This window comes from Berghia stephanieae, chromosome 2, assembly GCF_034508935.2.
Source record: "Berghia stephanieae isolate SIO BIC M18660-M18661 chromosome 2, UCSD_Bste_1.3, whole genome shotgun sequence".
NCBI lineage: Eukaryota > Metazoa > Mollusca > Gastropoda > Nudibranchia > Aeolidiidae > Berghia > Berghia stephanieae.
In genome coordinates, this window is record NC_088361.1 from 51,300,102 (window position 1) to 51,322,959 (window position 22,858).

At 38.1% G+C, this 22,858-nt stretch overlaps 1 protein-coding gene across 2 annotated transcripts in view; it reads right to left on the bottom strand.

Moving 5' to 3' along the window:
• Positions 1–401: 401 nt before the first annotated feature.
• The window catches only part of LOC144965121 (zinc finger protein basonuclin-2-like), a 61,652-nt gene continuing 39,195 nt past the window's right edge, over positions 402–22,858 (bottom strand). For both annotated transcript variants that reach the window (XM_078900070.1, XM_078900072.1), the window contains exons 4-5: positions 5,902–6,140; positions 402–4,753 (exon numbers count right to left, since the gene is read on the bottom strand). In XM_078900070.1, coding sequence (XP_078756196.1) covers positions 1,568–4,753; positions 5,902–6,140 — 3,425 coding nt within the window. In that variant the 3' untranslated portion in view covers positions 402–1,567. The remainder of the gene's footprint in view (positions 4,754–5,901; positions 6,141–22,858) is intronic.

Here is a 22,858-nt window from a genome sequence, read left to right on the forward strand (position 1 = left end):
CTGGGATATGACGATAACGATGGGCGGTCAGACATATAGAGCAAGAATAAAATGTTCTACCGACCTCGTCTTAACGTTTTCTGGAAGAGCGTGATTTCACGTTTGATTTTGCTATCCAGGCAATGATGGTGATGGTGGAAATGATGATTACGATGATGTAGCAGGAGGAGGAGGAATAGGAGCTGCAGCAGCAGAATTAATAATAGAAGTAAATTGGTAGTGGTAGAAGTAAGTAATAGTAGTTGTAGTAGTAGTAGTAGTAATAGTAGTAGTAGTAGTAGTAGTAGTAGTAGTAGTAGTAGTAGTAGTGGTGGTAGTAGTAGTAGTAGTAGTAGTAGTAGTAGTAGTAGTAGTAGTAGTAGTAGTAGTAGTAGTAGTAGTAGTAGTAGTAGTAGTAATCGTTGTTGTGTAGTAGCAGCGGAATCCTCGGCATCAAGTGGCAAGACAGATTCACCAACACGGCAGTGCTAGAAAGAGCAAACTCCCTTAGTATGCATCTCATGCTCTGCCAGCGACGTTTGGTATGGCTTGGTCACGTACACAGGATGGACGATGGGCGCATACCCAAAGACTTCATGTACGGTGCACTTGTTCTGGACGTCGACCAACCGGCCGCCAGCACTCTGTTTCTATGATGTCTGCAGCGAGACATGAAACTGTCAGGCACCAAACTCAAACACATGGGAATAGCTTGCTGGCGACCGCAGTGGCTGGAGATATGAAGTGAGGGAGGGGTAAAGAGAGGCGAGAAGAGGAGAAAAAATAAGTCTGAGGAGAGGAGAGCAAGGCGGAAAGAGAGGCAGCAAAACCAAACACCAAACACCAGTCAAACTACATGTGCAGCAACTGCGGTAGAGACTGCCATGCAAGGATCGGGCTGCTGAGTCACACCCGTAGCTGCTCTCAACAAGACATGAGACCAAAGTCATACAAGGGCGCAAACCATCGTTTCTTGAGGATGCCTATTACTAATACTACTACTAATAGTAGCAGTGGTAGAAGTAGTGCAAGGGAAAGGAGAAATAGGAGCTGCAGCAGCAGAATTAATAATAGAAGTAAATTGGTGGTGGTAGAAGTTAGTAGTAGTAATAGTATTAGTATTATTTTGTTGTTGTTGTAGAAGTAGCAGCAGCAGCAGCAGCAGCAGTAGTAGTAGTAGTAGTAGTAGTAGTAGTAGTAGTAGTAGTAGTAGTAGTAGTAGTAGTAGTAGTGGTAGAAATAGTTGTAGTCGTATAAGTAGTAGTGATAGTAGTAGTAGACGTAGTAGTAGTAGTAGACTTAGCAGTAGTAGTAGTAGTAGTAGTAGTAGTAGTAGTAGTAGTAGTAGTAGTAGTAGTAGTAGTAGTAGTAGTAGTAGTAGTAGTGGTAGTCACGATAATGGTGATGGAAATGAGGACAATAAAACATTAAATAAGGCATCAATAAATCATAGAACGTCAAATAAAAATGACCATCTTAAGTGCATAGTAACAAGGCAGCTGCAAAGAATAAGATTGGTAAATAAGTCACCAAGTCAAAAATAGGAAAACAAAATTGGAGAAGGTTTACAAGCTAGTAAAAACTTAGCTCATACAGTGATTTTATGGGAAGAAGGAGAACCGTGACGACTCTTCTGGCGATTTCGACTCCGATTACGTGTAGACATAAACTCATCGATTACTCTTTTGTCGTCTGATATATCAGTCACAAGATCAGAGCTTGGGTCATGGTTTTCGGGTGTAAACCCATTTTTCTCATCTTTTTGGACATCACTATTATCAGGTTGGGTCACAGATACCGGAGACATTGGCTGCGTGGCCGGCTCGCTTACATCAGGTTCGACTGCTGTTTTTGTATGACGCTCTTCCTCCCAACCATTTAGAAAATTCGAGTTTTTCGTTGTGAGTAGTCGAATGTCGGTGTCGTTAGATTTGATGGTTATAATATTGTTGTTATTGTTGTTATTATTGTTATTGTTAATATTGTTGCATACTGGATTGTCATTTTGTAGTTCTTGCTGCTGCTGCTGCTGTTGCTTCTGTTGCTGTTGTTGCTGCTGTTGTTGTTGTTGTTGTTGTTGTTGTTGTTGTTGTTGTTTTTGTTGAAAATGAGCAGCATCGTCGAGGGACAGCGTGATTTTATTATGATTATCGGATGAGGTAGTTGTAGTGGAAATGATTGGAGTGGTGGTGGTTGTAGTTGTGTTGCCATTGTTTATTAAATCTTGGCCATAAAGTCTAGCCAGTATGTTCCCTTTAAGCGCGGCGTCAAGCTCTTCCATACCATTTGTCTCCCCAGTTACTAACCGTCTATGCAAGTTGATATTTGCGCTGTGTCTGTCTCGACTCCTTTTAGATGGAAAGGTGGATGTACACCCGTCTACTTTACATACATGCATTACCTTCAGGTGGACGCTCTGGTAATGAATCTTAACCGTGAAATTGCTATGGAATATCTTACCACATGCAGCACATTTTAGAGGATTTTCTTTGTCGGCGTACTCGGCTGGACAATCAGGCAAGGAATCTTTTGATAACATGGAAGTCTCTTCGTCCGAGTTGTCCTGGCTTTCGTCGTTTTCGTTTTCCAAAATCACCATTTTCCCCTCCTCTTCTAGATCAATTTCGTCATCGTCATCACTGTTTTCATCATCGTCTTCCTCTCCGTCACCATTTCTCTCAATAGACATTTGAGCACATGGTGGCGATTGTATTTCTAAGAAATTTTCGGGTAATTTCTGTCTACCGTTTTCTTTTTCTAAGCATTTCGTTAGACTAGAATTGCCTGCGACATCGACCCCTTTATTTGCTACAGAGGCCGATGGGTAAATTCCCTCGATGTTGACAACCACAGGGCCAGCATTTATTTCAGAAGACTCTCCATCAAAGTGTTTGAGATGTACGGATAGACCTGTAACTGGATCAGGTGTTGTTCTCATCACGGGACAATCGCTTCTTGGATCCGGGTCAGAATTTTGTAAAGTTTCGAGTTTGGTGGCAAAGCGGGTTGGAGCATTATTTTTCCTCCTGTTTCCGGCTTTCCCACCATTCAATAACTTTGACCCTTCATCCTCTGCTGAGACTGAATCTTGGATTTTATTATTATTATCGATATTACAAGAGGCCTCTAAATCGATTTCTAGCTTTTTATCTGCCAAATCCATTTTTTTACTACTAAGGTCGCAAGGCTCCTCCTGACTAATTTTGACAGGAAGATTTGAGGAGGCAGGAAATTTAATGACGTTGATGTTCGGTGGGGTCAACTTTGGTAAATCTGATGGAGTTTCTTCTATTTTGATCCTTTTCTCGGGAGGAGGTAAATAAGGGAACTGAGAACTCATTTCAACGAAAAAAGCCGAATCTGGGCGTAGAATGCGAGGCGCCTCTAAGATGGGAATGGTAGAAGTTACAGATACAACAGGTTGGGACACTAAAGGTTGCTGTTGCGAGGCTGGAGTACCATTGTTGGTGAGAGCAGTAGGCGCCATTTCCAACGTATCATCCAACTCATCTTTTCTCTTTTGGGGCATATGAAGCTTAGGATTTGGGTTTGCACTGTGTCGATTGCGACTCCGCCTAGAGCTAAACATCATATTGCAGCCCTCTACAGAGCACTTGTGCATTTCTTTGAGATGTACTGCACTGTAGTGAATCTTTAAAGCTCCCTTGTCGCAAAATGTTTTGTTGCAAGCTGTGCATAGGACCCTTTTCTTTCCATTAGGACCGATCAGAGTGCTTCCAAAGTTGGCAGACGGTGTCCACTGCCTTTTGATCGGATTGGATGATTTTCTAGAATGTTGTTTTCCATTTTTCTTATCGTCATAAGGAGACCCTGGATTTGAGTCTTTATGAGAGTAGTCGATTACCTCCCCTTCTTCCTCAGATTCAGACAGGAAGGACACTGACCCATCCACTTCGTCCTCGCCGGATGCATTTCCAGATTCTTCTGATTGAATTTGAAGATGGAAAGACTGCTGTTGTTGTTGATGCTGTTGCTGGTGTTGTTGTTGTTGTTGTTGCTGTTGTTGTTGTGGTTGTTGTTGTTGCTGCTGCTGTTGTTGTTGTTGTTGCTGCTGCTGTTGTTGTTGTTGTTGTTGAATTTTTTGTTGTTGTTGCTGTTGCTGTGGTTGTAGCTTTATTTGTGGTTTATGCAGGTGGTGGGTGGGAGAAATAGGCGCAGCAGCAGAAGAAGCAAGAGTTGAGGCGGTTGACAAATTCTTTGGACTATCGCAGGCAGGTGATCTAACTGGCGTTTTATTATTGTCAAAAGTTGTGGAGTTTGTCAGATTGACTGGTTGAGTAAGGTTGACCGCGGTGGTTAATTGCTGGGGAAGAGTTTGAATGCGGTTTGAAGGTGGCGTGACCAAAGCTGGTGTAAGTGTTGTTGTGGGCGGTGTTTGTGGCAAAGAGATGGCGGCAACCCTTGAATCTCTACTGGGCGAAAAATTTGGTGATATGATAGGCGAGGTCAACATGCGAGTTGAGGGTGGAGTGAGAAAAGGGATGGCTCTGGAACCAAACAGTTGACGTGTAGACTCGTAGGACTTGAGGTAATTTTGCATGGATAAGTTGCTTCTTTCAATGAATTTTTTGATGTCAGAGTCTGTTCGTGGCGACGGTTTGACCAGTACGTCGTGTCTATCTTTTGTGTCTTGTAGAATGATTTCCTGAGCGATGGCCTTGGTCTCCCCGAACCGAAGGAACTGTTGAAGAACAACCATCTCCTCCTCGCGGGTAGCCATGTACCACTTATCGAGAACTCGACCTGAACTGTCCTGTTTACGGAGGAAATATAAAGGAGGATGAGGTTAATTAGTAACTGAATGTGTAAATGGGGGAAAGAATTACTTGCTGAACGAAAGTGGCTATTATTAAGTTATTCAAATGAGGCAGTATTGTGCCCTTTGTTATGAAGTCAGAATTAACAGTAACGCTACTATTAATACCATAATAGCTCTAGTCATAATATCGTATTCATTTCAATAAGATGCTATTAATTCAATTCAGCAAATATATGCGCAGTTTAAAATCTTTATAAAAAAAGAGAAGTGTCAGCTTGTTGACACTCTTAAAGCAGATTTTAAAAAATCTAAAATTGGCATTTCTTGTAATACTGACGTTTAATTCAACATCATTTCCCGGCACCTGGTGATTCACTAAGATGTAATACTGGGTTAAAGTGGTGGGTCACAAATTATGGTTAAAGGCGGTCACCAATAAAGAAGAACTTGAAAAAATGATATGAAAACAATTATGGGCATAGTAGTTTTTTTATAAAGAGATAACAGTATAATGGCCATATCTTAAGGATAAAACCAGGTGATGTTTGTGTGACAGTAAAGACATGGGCCCGTGATGGAAATAAGAGAGATAGGACAAAACAACTTGTAGACTGACTAAAGAAGGAGAATATTGGTTGATTCATGCACTTGCGGTGAGGCAAAACCACAATCATAAAAAGGGACGAACGTATGTGAAACCCGTCACTTGGACGTCATGCTTTTCTTCACCTCTACTACTCATGTAGCAACGACAGGTTCAAATGGAAGACAAATACAGCAACGGATTATGGGCCGTCAATAACAGGTCCGGAGACTCTTTCCAGACAAAGGAAAGGAACCAGCAATAGATAAAAAAGATTGATAACATTAAGTGAATTAAAGAAACCAGCGGAATTCGACAATTTAAATTAGCCCAATCTCAAAGATATTAGCTACGCAATGACATGCAACATTAATAGCGTAATTAATGATATTTAGATCACCAATAAACTTGAACATTACAATATTAAATTAAGCCCAACATTTGTATGGTTATCGACATACGTGCGTGCAGATTAAATCTCAGAAGCGCACGTCTCAATGTTTTTTTTTTAATTCTTGAAACTTAGTCTTGTTACACCAAGGTCAGAAGGATAATTTACCTGTAAAACGTATCCCCTGGCATAATCCTCGTAGGTCCATCCAAACCCATGTAGGACCTGGAGGACTTCCTCATGCTGGAGGACAGAGAAGAGTCGGTCTAAGAGGATCTTGAGTCTGACTGGCGTGGCGTGGGCACCGTACAACATCAGACTGGCAATGTCGAACACAATGTTGGGCTGGACCACCTCCACGTGAAGTCCAAGGTTTGTTACATGGGTGGTGCCCAACTTGTCCAATGCTGAAAATAGAAACATATATTTAAACAAAGAGTTCAACTTTTGTTTTGTTTACTTTTGCTTTTAAGACCTACTGCCAAGTGAGGATTTTGCTTAGCGCAATATCCATTAAATGTGTTCAACGCACTTTGCAAGGGGTCCTGAACCAACAACAATGACCAAATACGACAAGACATACCGCCTTACAATATTCATTTTTCGACCGAGAACGTGCTGTTGCCGACCAGATACTCATTTTACACCTGAGTACGTGAGAGAGTGAGTAAAGAACCTTTTCCAAGGTCTTAACTTTGCGCCGCCCAATCTGGTATTTGAACCAGGGACCTACCGGTCATAACTTTTTTTTACGTTTCTAACGAGTCGTTGTATAAACTGTAGGTTTGGGTAAAGTAAGGCGTCCACTACAATAATAGGTAGAGGGATTGGTGGAGAGAGGAAGTGGTCATCAACAATTCCCATAAAGATGTTAGCTAAGGTTCTCCGTATACAGACAAGAACAAGGGAAAGCAAAATTCTAGAAAAAAAAGTCCCCAATCCAAGACTTAAGATAAAGATATAATTAGCAATGATCCACTGCACTGACCAATTGGTTGTATAGAATATAGTTATCCACAGAACGCGCGAGGATGAACGTGTAATAATGATATATAAAGAATCACGTGACTTAATATTGAATTATTCACTTAATTGGACATAGTTCGTTCCCTGAAGCCGAGGACAACGACTATATAATGAAAATGAGGGACAATGGCAAAGATGAGAATGATGATGACGATGACACCGATAAAGCGTGCTATAGTCTGATGGTAACTACGTTATCCTTTACACAGCGATTCCAATGGAAAAGATAATTGGGTATTCCCGATACGTAACGTGCCGCCATTGCAACCGAAGAAATCGCCTCATCATATGAACAAAACACTTCTCTGATTAGTCATTTGTCATTATTTGCATGTCACTGGGCGTCCCCGACCCTACTCTCTCTCTCTCTCTCTCTCTCTCTCTCACTCTCTCTCTCTATCTATCTATCTCTCTCTCTCTCTCTCCCTCTCTCTCTCTCTCTCTCTCTCTCTCTCTCTCTCTCTTCTCTTCTCTCACACACACATACACACACCCCAGTATCACCAATTCCGTGTCAATTACCACGTTCCTCATTCTCCAAAGACTAATTGAGTTAATGCCAGTTAAATCGAGTCAAGCTCGGGGACGCCGTGTTGTGTATCGCAGACCAAATCAGGGTAGGACAAAATATAATTAGTCTGCATTAGGTTTATTGTCAACACGTCACACGACATGCTTGTAAAAAATGGGAAAGACTATGCTGAATGAAAATGTATGTATGTATGTATGTACGTACGTATGTACGTACGTATGTATGTATGTATGTATGTATGTATGTATGTATGTATGTATGTATGTATGTATGTATGTATGTATGTATGTATGTATGTATGTATGTATGTATGTATGTATGTATGTATGTATGTATGTATGTATGTATGTATGTATGTATGTATATGTATGTATGTATGTATGTATGTATGTATGTATGTATGTATGTATGTATGTATATGTATGTATGTATGTATGTATGTATGTATGTATGTATGTATGTATGTATGTATGTATGTATGTATGTATGTATGTATGTATGTATGTATGTATGTATGTATGTATGTATGTATGAATGGATTGATGGATGGATGGATGAATGTGTTTGTGTGCGTGTGTGTGTTTGTAGATGTGCAATCACGTAAATATAAGTCAAACACCTTTCCATGATGTTTAATCGAACCTTTATGTAATGAAATGTTCTACTGCTAAGTAATAATTGACTTCAGTTGGCAGAAATCCGGCCTTGACAGAATTCAAGCCAGTACGCAGGAAGCGCTATCGACACCAACAGTGGAAAGGACGGCTGCGTGTAGATTTTTTGCCATTACGTATTTAGTGTTAGTTTAAACCTAATGCTTGTATTTTGCATGCTTTCATTCCTGACCTCCTTGGACCTAAACTGGGAGATTTAATACTCGTTTTCTCCTAACGAAAAATTAGACTCAATTTGCAAATATCGGTAAATCTTTGAAAAATCATTCAGACGTAAAGGACAGTAGTGACGATTGAATGAAAATCGGTATGGTATGGTATCCAGTGTTGGGAATTTTTCATCTAGAAACTGTTTTGTTTTATAAGAACAGTAGCTCCAACTTGGAATGAAATATCGACCTCTTCAAATGTGGCAAGCACATAAACAAAATTAAAGTGACACAGGTGGTCACAGTAATGTAATCGGTCACTTCGAGATGGAGGTCGTCTTTGAAAGATTCGGTTTTCCCTGACGGCTATGTCGTTTTCTCTGACCTAGGAGAGAAGTTGCCTGCCTACTGTACCAGTAAGAGGAGACACTGGGTGGCAGCCTGGTCTAGAACGTACTGTAAAGGTGATCGCCCTTCACTGTCGCCTTTTAGGTCAGTACCAGGCTATGAGTTATCGAAGGCTACAATCGGCCAAGGTAACTTTTGGTTGTCACATTGAATTAATCGGCGACAGAGATGTAGGCGCCAAAATTGTCATAGGGGACTAAACTGACTAAAATGGCCACAAAACTGTTCAAGATTGGATCATGGCTTTGCTGAAAACGCTAGTGAGCCTCGTTTCTTATGATAAAATTTAGATCTCCTATTTGTTCCTTCTTTATATTAACTTTGTAGAGAAAATTGAAGAAATAATTCTTGCTGTAAAATATTTTCTCTGTAATTCTAATAATCTTAATTTAGATAAACTCAAAGGAGAATTTTATGTTAAATATTAAATCTATTTGGTAATTCATGTTTATCGAAATATAAAAATTTGAAAGGGATTAATGCAAACATGCGTCATCATTATCAAATCTACCCAAGAGTGGCTTTCTACAGAAGATTGAAAGGAATGGGGGTGGGGGTGAGGAAGGGGGCGGGGGATTCTGTCAATCCCGTACGCGTTGTGAAGACATCGCAGCATATAAAATACATCTTCGGCAAGAAATGAAATGATGTGAAAGTCGAAAGATGATTAAATTTACCGCTTGTTTTGCTTAGTGATTGGTAATTCGATAACTCTGTTCCAGGTTCGCACTCAATCTTGGACTGTTTGCCAGAAGTTGTCTTTCTTTGGCCAAGTCATGGACTCAGGCGGCAGGGGGCAGCAAGCAAGACCCCCACCAAAACAATATTTAGGGATGGCTGAGAGTTAATACAAGACGCGTGTTCCAGCCCAGACTCTATGACTGGCCGTTGATTCAATTTGGACCAACCGATTGGTTTACAAGAGACCTGGTCTTATCCCGCCATCCCAACCGAATTATCTCATTGACCACGTAATTAGCGACGCGAAAGACGGAACGGTGGCCCCAGAAACATGGGTGTAGATTCTAATCTTGACATGGGTGCTCTGTTACCCGTCTTGTCAGAAAGTTCTGGAATGTGAGACCACGTGAGGAGAGGTGACCTAACTCACTAATCTAAAGACGATGGAGATGGTTTTAAGCAGGCACCAACAAGCACCAACAAGTACCATCTGGAGTATTGGGTGTCTTTGAGTAAACACCGACTAACCCCTTTTCTCCTAACCGTCAATATTCTTGACGTCTCAAAAACGAGATGTCTTTCCAGCTATTCTTAGAGTCTTTTAAGATGATTAATTCTAGGACGACGAGAGAAAAACGATGAGAGACCGGAGAAAGAAAGAAAGAAAGAGAGAGAGAGAGAGAGAGAGAGAGAGAGAGAGAGAAGGGGGGTGGGGAGAGAGAGAGAGAGAGGGGGGGGGGGGGGGAAGAGAGAGAGAGAGGGAGAGGGGGGGGGGGGGAATCATGTAGAGCTAAGAGAATGGTTCAGAACAGAAGTTGACATTATTTGAAGTGGGGTGATTTTCAAGATTGCATTTAGAAGATTGATTGTATTGTCACCAATCTGCGAACCACACTCAGAATATAGTATTATGGTGGGGTGAACGAGAAGCTGAAATCAAATTTGCAATAATTTGCAATAAGTGTACAGAAGACTTCGATTACATTGAAGAAAAGTTTTAGAATTATCAAAAAAAAAAAAAAAAAAAAAACAAAAGAAGCAAAGAAAACAAAAAGAAATAATAATGAAAGAAACAAGCTAAAAAAAATAAAACGCACAACAACAACAACAAAGACAAAATAACCCCCCCCCTCCCAAAAAAAAAAAATAAATCAATAACAAAAAAAAAAAAAATGCAATTGATATTTTAGATCCTTTAAAAAAAACCCAAAATACATTAACGTCGGTTTTTGGTTTGTGCTTTATAACGGCAAAGTACCAGCCTGATGAGGCGGGTCACATATTTGTGACCTGTCTCCTCAAAGTAGACTGGTTGACCTGAGTGACGTCAACTTCGTTCTATCTATATAATGTCCCTCCGATGTTTTTTTTTAATTCTTGAGGCCGCGTTGCAAATATAAAATATGCCACATTCCCCAATGCAACGAAAATTTTTTATTAAAACATATTTGCAAAGTGAACAGTTTTGAGGGACAATGTTTCAATACAAAATGGTGAAATGTGATTTACTTCACATACTTTTATTTTTAAAAGTTGTTTCTAGGACCCCCCCCCCCCCCTCTCTCTCTCTCTCTCTCTCTCTCTCTCTCTCTCTCTATCTATCTATCTATGTATCTTATCTATCTATCTATCTATCTCTCTTCTTTCCATCCCCCCCCCCCACACATTTTCAAATACCGATCGAAAAAATTGACTCTCATTCTGTCAAAACCAATCAAACCTGGAACATAACCAATATAATATGCTACCACAGCCACAGCTATTTATATCATACACTTAGAATGCTGAGATATTATGAAACGCGTATGAACTGTGAAAATTTACAAATTTATAGAGGTAGGAAGCATATCCATTACACAGTGAACAGACCAACGAATTAGACCACCCTTTTTCAAAATATGAAAATAGCCAAGACAGCGCATAAGACATGAAGTGCCACTGTTGACTCATCCATAGATAAGCCAAAAAATCAGAAATAATCCAATGTAAGTTAAGATAGAAAACTGGCGTACTCTGAAAAAAACAAAACACATTTAGCAAATGTTGGCCAGAAAACTCGTTCTTCAAATATCGCTCGATTAAATTAGATGAGATTCATCTACTCAAAACCTTTTAAACCTGGAACTTCAAGGAAGTCTTAAAGGAAGTCCCAGACTGGAGAGTTTTGAGAAGATCGCTTTTTGAAGGACGATTTTTCTAGCCAAAATTCAAAAATGTGTTTTATCAGAAAACGGATGAAAAGAAGTGTTGATGGTGGGGTGGATTCAGAGCGTTCCTAAATTATTTCTCTGTCTGTCTCTTCGTCTCCATCTGTTGCGCATATTTTTCAACAAAAGCTTCTGCAGTACTACATTTTATTTGACAACATAGTTTTATGAAATGTTTATAGGTAAATATTACGCGGGTGTTTTACATACGCGCACGTGGGTATATGAAAATGTGCGTATTTTTGCGTGCGTGTTAAAAGTTGTGTTCTCGAGATTGTGACAAGTGAAGCATTCACCCATCCATTCAAGATGGCCGCCTTGACACATGTGGTATATATTAAGTGATTTCACGCTACAAATCGCCACCTCTATCGAGCCGGCCATTAGGAATAAATAACAAATTTACACTGCTATATTATGAGGAAGAACAATTTAGAAGGATAGGTTCTAGAATGGGTAGGCTTATAAATATGGCCTATTCTTATGTGGTAGTAGTCATCTTCATCATCCTCATTGTTATCATTATGGTCAATCTCGTAAGCTAGAAAGTTATTTCAGCACTATTTGTAAGTCTGGACACTGACAAAGAAATTCACATTGGACGGTGAAAACGAAAGAGTAAAATAAAACCATATAAAAAAAAAGTTCCATAGTGAAAAGAGAATTTGAAAGAAGGTCGAGGGAATGGGTGAAAACTGGTGGGGTTGTGGTGGGGAGTGGGGAGGGAGAGGTGACGTTGATGGGATTGTAGGAAGGTTGCCAAGAGATGGCCCGGTTATTTGTTGTCTGTCGACGTAAGACATTGCCTATTCTTGAACATTCTTATCTTTTTCCTTGAGTGAAAAGCGCCCCCTAGCGTGTCTAATTCCAGGGGGTGGTCAGAGCATGGATGATTGCTACAGATGGCAGTGTTGCTGTTGATTGATTACGTAGTTATTCAAGCAACGGTTAACACAGGTAGATGGTGAATCTATGAGTCGAAAGGACACACATTAACATAATATACTGTCCGTGAGTAAGAATAAGAAAAGAAAATGATGCTACAATCAACAGAATATTATACGACGTAAAAAGCGCGGTCTACAGATACATTTATCTGGCGCATAAGCCATTTTGAATGTAATTGATATTAATCATGTGACAATTAACTGCATATTATACGATCTAAAACACACGGTCACTGTTTAAGAGTTCTTACGAGCTTTGCAGAAAAACTCCAAAAAACAAATATCAATATCAACCAGCTGTCAAGAATGAATTTTAGAGAGAATTACTATATTCATGTATTTATGTGTCTTTGCGGTGGCGAAAAGTTAAGTCCTCGGCTCTTTACTCAAATTCTTTCTCACCGTCCTCCGGTGCAAAATGAGTTGCTGGTCGGTAACAGCTTTGCTAATGTCACACCAAAAAAATGGTCCTACATGTTTAGTTATGCTGTTCGCCTGAGACCCATTGTTAAGCGCGCTGAGTACATTTAGTGGATATTGCGCTTTATAAAATATATAAATACTCACGTCTAAAACACACCTAGACTTGTCTCTTATTTCTGACCAATCGTGTAGACCAGGCGTGGAGCATTCAGTATTTTCATCAATCTGTAAAATCCCTGGACCTTGTAGATAGTCCGTGCTAAGCCATTGGTATATTGCCACGTTACATTAATTTACAAAGTGGTTTGGGATGGGGTACCGGGTGGCAAGGGGTAGTATAACATGAGCAAGACTTTATCGATGGTTCCAGTCAGACCCACACATCGCAGCTGTTGTGGTCATCTACCTGGACGGACAATACCTATAATCCGTCAAATCTTGTTGGTCGCGTATTCGTGAAATTGGTAATTCGTCATATCAGAAAAGTAAGATGCATAATATGAATATCCAATACTCATTACTTAAATTGTTGGAAGTAGTGGCAGTGCAGTAAAAGTGATATCTAATTACAACTGTTAAAGCTATCACAAAATCAAGCCATCTGATTCCAATTATGGAAAGTATGAAAAATAATAATTAATTCGTCCGAATGAACAGTGTCTTCATAGTAGACGTCCATCCTATCTAGAGGTAAACTACTACTACTACTACTACTACTACTACTACTACTACTACTACTACTACTACTACTACTACTACTACTGCTGCTGCTGCTGCTACTACTACTACTACTACTACTACAACTACTACTACTACTACTACACTACTACTACTACTTCTACTACTACACTACTACTACTACTACTACTACTACTACTACTACTACTACTACTACTACTACTTCTATTACTACTACTACTACTACCACCACCACCACCACTACTACTACTACTACTACTACTACTACTACTACTACTACTACTACCACTACTATTACTACTACTACTACTACTACTACTACTACTACTACTACTACTATTACTACTACTACTACTACTACTGCCACTACTGCTACTACTACTACTACTACTATTTCTGCTACTACTACTACTACTTCTACTACTACTACTACTACTACTACTACTACTACTACTACTACTACTACTACAACTACTACTGCTACTACTACTACTACTGCTACTACTACTACTACTACTACTACTACTACTACTACTACTACTACTACTACTACTACTACAACTACTACTACTACTATTAAATTTTTGCGGCTATGCAGTCTTGTGGTATGATAATCGCTTTCGGATCGTAAGGTCCTAAGTTTGAGCCTCGCTCAGCGCATAGTAGGGTCATTGGAAAAGTAATTGTTACTACCCGTTTATCATTACATCGGGATAAATTCTGGCTCCATTTCCAAGATTAAGGCGATAGGAGATAAAATACGAGAAAAGTCTAACCGCCACAACGGGAAATAATAAAACCGTCCTGGTTTTCACCAAATTAAAGGGTCCGTCTAGAACAGTTCCGTGCATTCCTCTGTACCTTCCACGTTCCAAGGGATTTTGTGACGGACGAAGACCAGCGGTTCAATTTACACTGGATTACCACACGGACTCGGTTTCAAATGAAAAGAAGATTATTAGGAAGCTGCACGTTTTCCACCCAATGACTTGTACAGTTGTTTGTTCATTAACTTCCTTACTCATTTACACAGGTTGTTTTGGCGGCTGTATGCATTTGAGTGTAGTACAGATTCAGCAAAAACAAAATTTTAAAAAATCTAAATGAATGATAAATGTGACATATTAGTCCAACTGTACAGGTTTGATTTCATGAGACTGGAATTCGATTCTTGTCTAAATGAAACATGTACTCACTCAAATTTTCTTTATTCCCCCCCCCCCCTCTCTCTCTCTCTCTCTCTCTCTCTCTCTCTCTCTCTCTCTTAAACCCAGTCTTCAAGTTTCCTCATCAGATTGCGATTTATTCACTACAAATGATTACATAGGACAATTACGTTTCATGCATTGCTAATCTTTGAAAAAGAAGGAGAGAAAAAAACCCCAACAAAAACTCAAATTTGGAGTTGTGTAATTCCATTTCACGTTGTACATGTCACCTGATAGGATTTCATGCTGTATTAACGCTCTTGCAATGTCCTCCACTGTCTAGACAACAAGGTCCAAAAATTTTGATAATAGGTTCAAATGAATCTGTTTATTTGGGCTAAGAACCTTGCCCAAGTACTCAATGCTGAGGCCAGATAATAGGATTCTGATCTCTTTTTCATCTATCCATCACTTTCATGCCACGCTCACTGTCGCTCTACGTTCACAAAGTTAAGACACGATCCCTACTCGGCACATAGATGATATATGAAATAAAAAAGGTAAACATAAAAACGCAGCGGAGAGTGTAGTGGACACTGATTGGTCAAAGACAGGTGGATGAGATTCTGTTGGCATGTTTGTGTCTGTTTATGTGTATGCGTGTGAGCGTGTGGTATATATATATATATATTATATATATATATATATATATATATATATATATATATATATATATATAATGAGAGAGAGAGAGAGAGAGAGAGAGAAGAGAGAGAGAGAGAGAGAGAGGAAAGAAGAGAAGAGAAGAAGAGAAGAGAGAGAGAGAGATAGAGAGAGAGAGAGAGAGAGAGAGAGAGAGAGAGAGAGAGAGAGAGAGAGAGAGAGAGAGAGAGATTATCTTTCCTAAATTATAGTTAACAGAAGCCCATACGTCCTTGGTGCCAAACAAAAGTGATCCCAATTCATCATTAAAGTTCCCCAATTGTTGAGGTACATTCCATTTCTCTCAGCTTTGTCTGGCAATCTACTATCCATCACGTTTAGTTTCATTTCGTTTTTCCCCCTTTTTAAAAATATTGCAGCAGGGTTTAATCCCAAACGTTCATCTTTCTTATACTTAACTACATTAAACATATTATATCATCCTGTAATAATATTGAAACAAGCAAATATAAATACATAATTTAATAATAATTAAAATAAAATTGTTAAAAAAGGAGAAGAAAAAAAAAGCAAAGGAAATTCTCGGACTAGGAAATGAAATAGATTACATAATCGATAGAAGGCGACAACTCATCATTATGAAACCAAAGAGATGTATGAGGTAAAATGCAAACAAATTTAAAAAAAAAAAAAAAAAAAAAAAAACAACAAAAAAAAAAACAACCAACCAAGCAAAAACAAAACCAAAAAAAAAAAAATCAAAAAAGAAAAACTACATTATCATTATCCGTCACGTGTGAAAGGCAGAAGATGGGATGAAGCAAAATGTAGCGTCAATTATGCGCTTATTTACAGGCGATTGAATTACGACGCCCATTAAGTCACATAGGTGTTCATCAATGGCGGGACACATTGATAAATAAACAAAGGCTGTGAGGAATTTAAAGACGTCGAGGGAGCCAATGGGTTTTATACGCACCCATTACTCGAGGGGACGCCAGGACAGACAAAAAGGTGATTGTCTCCATGGAAATAATGTTTGTTCCTTTATTTTCTGTCTTTTCTTTTTTTTTTTTGTTGTTGTTGTCGTTGATCTTTTCCTTTCTTAGTTTTTCTTCTTTTTTCGACTTTCCCAATTCCTTAAAATGAAACAAACAAAAAAAAAAATACATTAACCGCCAAAGGAAGAGTGTCAAAGCATATTACCTCCTTCAGGCTATTTCTCATATCATTCAGGGAAATGATTGACGTAAAAGACAAATTTTAAAAAGCGGTTTGTTTGTTTTTTGTTGTTGTTTTTTTTTTTTGGAGGGTGGGGGGGGGGGTAATCTTTTTTGTTTATTTGTCTCATCGTCCTTATTTTTTTTTCAATATGTTAAAGAATAAAAAGTTCAATATTTTGTTTTTAAAATGTATCCATCACCTTAGATGAAGGAGTGAACACGTAATGGAGTGATAAAGTGGTGTAATGAGAGACAGAGCAAAAATATGGCAGTTGTAGTTACATGCAATGATGATTTAGTAATCGAATGTAACAGGGAAAAAGTTTTAGCACTTTGTGCACATTTGACCTTATGATATCAATGTTTACAAATACAATGTTCACAAACCGACAGTAATCGCTAACGAAACACGCACGAGTATATCATAGTACTAAAAAACTTCGTCAGTATTAAAATGTGGATTAAAGAGAAAAAATCCTAAAAATACGGATTGCTCTCATGTATACATCATTGTGTGGAAAATCTTTGTACGATGAAGTAACCATTATTGATATTGAGTTGGAATCTGGTTGCCGATTCCTCTCCTCTCCTCATCTCGCATGTCCTCAGACACGGTCGATAGGAATGGATGAGTGTTTGCCTTGCATGATTTCTAATCAGATCAGGAAAGTGTCCAGCCCACACGGTCATCAGGAATAACGACCAGGGATCAAGTAGAAGGATGACCTGTGACCAGCCACTGTCATCAGTTTGTCGCCCCTGATGGCTGGGCAGTATGGAATGCCTTTTTACAACCTCCTGTCCTTCATCATCATCCTCCTACTCCTCCTCGACATCAACATCATCATCATGATTGGGGAGCCTTCCCAATGGTATTTGAATTGGTGTGTGATTTCAGTTCATTTCCCTAACTTTATCGAGTTAATACCAATGGGCAATCGAAAAAAAAAATTGTTCGATTTTCAAATATGTTAAACCTCTCGCACAATTAATCCAAATGTTATCGGGGTCTAGAAACATTTAAACATTTAACCACCATTGTAACATGAAACTCATTGTCTGTCTCTACATCATGTGTTAGTAAGAAGGATAAAATCATTTGTAGCAAAGAATTTCAGACAGTCTGCAAATTTTAAGTCGTTTCGTTAGCATTTGTCACGATAGCAAAAAAAAAAACAAACAAAAACAAAGATGAATTCAAAACAATACAACAAATCACAAGGACAAAGTCAAAACAAATAATAAGACAATATTAACAATTGCACTAAACAAAAAAAAAAACAAGAACAAAAACAAATCACCAAAAAAACAACAAACAAACAAACAAACCAAAAAAAAAACAAAAAAAAAAAAACAAAAACAAAAAAAAAAACAAAAACAAAACCAAACAATCTGTAAAGTTGATAATCACTATAAATATAAGTAACCGGTACAAGAAATACTTCATCGCATTAAGGGGAAATGAGAAAATTAAAACTTGGTTGTAAAACAGCCGACAACTCAAGTCCGATTTTGTGTGCAATGGCGTGATTTGCCGTAGAGCAATGACCGAAGACCGCAGACTGATGCCCGTGACTCTATGGACAACTTGCTGTTCTGGCATTTCATGGGACTTTGTGTCATTAGTATCATATATGAATTATAATTATGATGGGAGACAAATGGAGGATGGAAACGTGTGTTTGTGTGTGTGTGTGTGTGTGTGTGTGTGTGTGTGTGTGTTTGGAAAGGGGGGGGGGGGGGGGGCGGGGCGGTGAGGGGACTAGAAAATATTTTTCTATTCTGATGATGTCAATCACGATTATAGCATTGCTGGTAGGCAAATCCGATCAAGGCGATGATTGGTGTCCACCATACTATGCGTGTGGTGGACGGTCCAGCAATGATTTTCGAGTTAATTATATTTTCTATTAACAAATATGTATTTATCAGAATGAATTTTGCACTGCGTAAATTAACTTTTTTTAAAAACCGTGTCAAGCGAATAAATGAAAACTTTCAGCATAGAAATCGGCGGAGATACGCTACATAATTGAGCATATTTATTTATGTATCATTCCATCTTTATTTTATGTAACCATGCTTATATTTGAAATGTCATTTAACTAAAACTTTATAGAGCTCTATCTGGACCTCCACAAAAGGACTAAAAGCCCTTTTCGAATCCTAAGATATGAAGTGAGTCGGAAAAAAAATTGCGGCGATTGAGGTTCGAACACACGACGCTAAGTTTTTATTCTCAATGGTCTTCTCGCATTCTCCTACTGATTTAATTTCTTGTTATTATCAACATAAATGCCTGCTCCACTCACTTTTTTTGATTAACATTCGAATCCTGCTAATTACTACTTTTCCCTCCAAGAATTATGGTGAGCGTGAGATTAAAATTTCTCTCATTGATGCCAAATTTGAGCAATCTCAAAGTAAAATGATCTGGCTCTGTGAACCTGGACGTAGAACAGGACTGATGATCAACATTAACAAATCAAATGAAAAATAGGAGAAAGTGTAGAGAGGAGACATTGCTGAATTTGAGCAATTCAATTTACCTCGGGACCCAAGGAGATATATCGACGAATGGCCAACCATTATATGACATAAAAAGTAAATGGGTTGCATGCGATTTACTCCAAAAACGAGAGGAAATATGAATTCAAAATCAGCAATACTTATTAATACATCGACATTTGAAAAAAAATTAACTTGATAAGAATATTGCATATTGAGCATAGCGTTTTTCAAAAGTCTGGATCTACCCGTTGTTCCTTATGAACCGGTGACCTGGATATTGACTAAAAAAGAAAAAAGAAAGCTAGTTAACCAAGAATAACATGCCTTATAAGAAGAAGATGAGAGGATATTGGAAATGGTAGAAATTGAATAGAAATGTAGATAGGAAAAGAAAAGAAAATGGAATTGAATTGGAAATGTTTAGACTAAGAAAGAAAAGAATAACTGTGCTATCGCATTAGAGAAGTCCGGAAGGAGAGAGATGTGAGGGGAGACCGAAAACAATATTATGAAGAAAGAAGCTGAACAGGGAGGCTGAAAACAACATATTGCAGAGTTGTTGAGAAAGAAAAGACGGAGATTGATGGCATTCTTGCAGAGGGACAAGAGCAATGGACAACGACGAAAGAAAATGGAAGTAAAACGTACTAACCTTGTGCGCTGAGAGATTTAAGGTTAAAAGGCAATAGGAAAATATGAGATGAAATGGAAAACGTATCAAAACAAAGATAAAAAACCAATAGATTGAGTATAAATAAAATTTCATGGAAGAAAACAGAACAAGAGATGCGCTGTAACATTCTAAAGTCTCTAAAGATTTGTATTTTATTATTAGTTCTACAGTCTGGCTTGTCTGGGACTGTCTTGCAGTGGTTTGAATCTTATTTAGATGGCAGAAAGCAACAGGTTATGATTTTAGATAAACTTTCTCGTCAACATACATTGTCTTTTGGTGTTCCTCAAGGCTCTGTTTTGGGTCCAATTCTTTTTGTTTTGTATACTTCTCCATTATCTAATGTCATCACTGGTCATGGGCTGCGCTATCATCTCTATGCAGATGATACGCAACTTTATGCTACTGATAAAACTAAAAATCTCGAAAATATTGTGAAACGTGTGGAAGAATGTGTGACGGATGTGAAAGAGTGGATGGATGCAAACAAGTTGAAAATGAATGAATCAAAAACAGAAGTGATGATTGTGGGAAATAGAGGCAGTTGAAGGTGAATGATGGTCTTGAGGTGTTGATTGGGGGTGAAAAGATCAAAGTTTCAAAGACTGTGAAAAATTTGGGTGTCTATTTTGATTCAGAAATGAGAATGTCAGCTCACATTTCTGCTCTCTGTAAATCTTTATACTTTCAATTGAAGAAAATCAGTTCGATCCGTCAGCATATTGCAATTGGAACATGTAAAACATTGGTTGTTTCCCTCATTTTTTCGAAACTAGATTATTGTAACTCCCTACTTGTCAACTTGCCTCAGGCTTCTATTAAACAATTACAACAACTGCAAAACAGTGCAGCAAGATTAGTTTTTGGCAAAAAAAAAGTTGATCATGCAACCCCTTTGTTGGCCTCTCTCCACTGGTTGCCCATTGAAAAGCGCACGTATTACAAAGCAGCGTGTCTTGTTTATAAGTGTTTGACTGGTATAGCACCGGCATATCTCACAGATCACGTGGTCATGTGTAAATTTGAAAATTACACTTTAAGATCATGTAATGACCAAACGAAAATTTCGGAAAAAAGATCAGAACAAAATTTGGTGATAGATCGTTTGCTTGTTTCGGCCCCAAGATTTGGAATGAACTACCACGTGGTCTGAGGGAGTGCAAGTCTTTACCTCCCTTTAAAAAGAATCTCAAGACACATTTTTACTGTATTTGTTTTTATTGACTCTATGAATCCTTGATTTGGCTATGAATTATTATTATTATTTTTTTTTTTTAAATTTTCCACTTAAAATTGATATTTATATTGTAAAGTTCCCAGAGCTTGTGTTTTACACGAGAATGAGCGCTATATAAATGTGTATTATTATTATTATTATTATTATTATTATTATTATTATTATTATTATTATTATTATTATTATTATTATTATTATTATTATTATTATTATTACAGTCAGCGGCACACATTGTATATTTGGGTTAGAGTGAAAAAAACTATTCGCATCTCTCTCTCTCTCTCTCTCTCTCTCTCTCTCTCTCTCTCTCTCTCTCTCTAACTCTCTCTCTCTCTCTTTTCTCTCTCTCTCTCTCTCTCTCTCTCTCTCTCTCTCTCTCTCTCCCCTTTCTCTATTTCTATATCTATCTATCTATCTATCTATCTATCTATCTATCTATCTATCTATCTATCTATCTGTTTATCTATCACCTATCCATCTATCTATCTATCTATCTATCTATCTATCTATCTATCTATCTATCTATCTATCTATCTATATATCCATCTATCTATCTATCTATCTATCTATCTATCTATCTATCTATCTATCTATCTATCTATCTATCTATCCATCTTTCTTTCTTTATTTCTGTCTGTCTATCTTTCTCTGGCAATGCACACACATGAACACATCGTTTTGTTTCGTTAAAAAAGTCGTCAGCCTTGCTCTTAATTATAATCAATCAAATGCTGCTTTATTTTCATCTAATGTCTACGATGAAAGGAGTTATGTTTTTCTTTCCTTTCTATTATCTCTGTTTAATAAATATTTAAAAAACGGGCTTAACTAGGCATAACATATTGACCTTGGTGTCTTCCGAGGCAAACGTGCAAGAATGAGTAGCAGCCACAGGGTTGCCAGATTATTTTTCAACAAAATGCCAGGGGAAGACTCAAAAAATGCCAAAACACTCAAAAAAATGCCAAAGTCTGTTGACTCCCACCCCCACTAAGAAAACTACTCACTTTTGATAGACAATTTACTATCATATCCTGGTGGCTTGCGTGTTTTTTTTTCTTTTTTTTTCTTTTTTTTTTGGTTTGAATTATACTAAATTTCCTGTTGGGGTAATTTTTTACCTACTGACAACTAAGTGGAGTGCTAAACCACTACACCACGGTTGGATTTTAAGAATGAAAAAGAAATACATTAACATGAAAGGTAAATACGTAAACAGTTAAATAATTATTGACAATTAAGAAAACTTACTGTTTCGTGTTTCTTATGATGTTTTTTGTTGAATCTGGTGCCATTTGAAGTATAATATACAAGAAAAGAAAATGCCAAATGAAAATGCCAAATGCCAAATGATTTTTCTAATGCCAAACGGTTTTCAAAAATGCCAGATTTTTGGAATCTGGCATTTAAAATGCCAAACTGGCAACCCTGAGCAGCCAAAGAAATGTCAACACTGGTCATGAAAACAGGAAGTGCTCATAGAACATGCGTGGAAGACATGTAGTATGAATACCAGGGACGGCTGGTAATAATGGGCAGGGTGGGCAAATACCAGCCTGTTTTTTCAAGTTATATGCTGTATTACCAGGTCTGAAATAATCAAATTTAAATTAGATAATTTCAAAAGTTACTACTTAAACTTTATACTTCGTACTGAAATCAATTTGTGTGTATTTTTGATAGATTGCGAATCACCATGCATCCCTTAATGCATAAACCAGGATACGCTCCTGTTCTTTTTTTATCACCCCCCCCCCCCCCCCCCCAACCACTCCACTCCGCCCACATCGTCATCTCATCGTCTCGTCGCCTGACGGTGAACTAACTCCGATTTTTGCTGTCTGGCCTCTCTAGTACTAGGTCGGGCTAATTCAAATGAGCCCACCTTATTAACCAGTGAAAACTAAATAGAGATTTTGGCAAA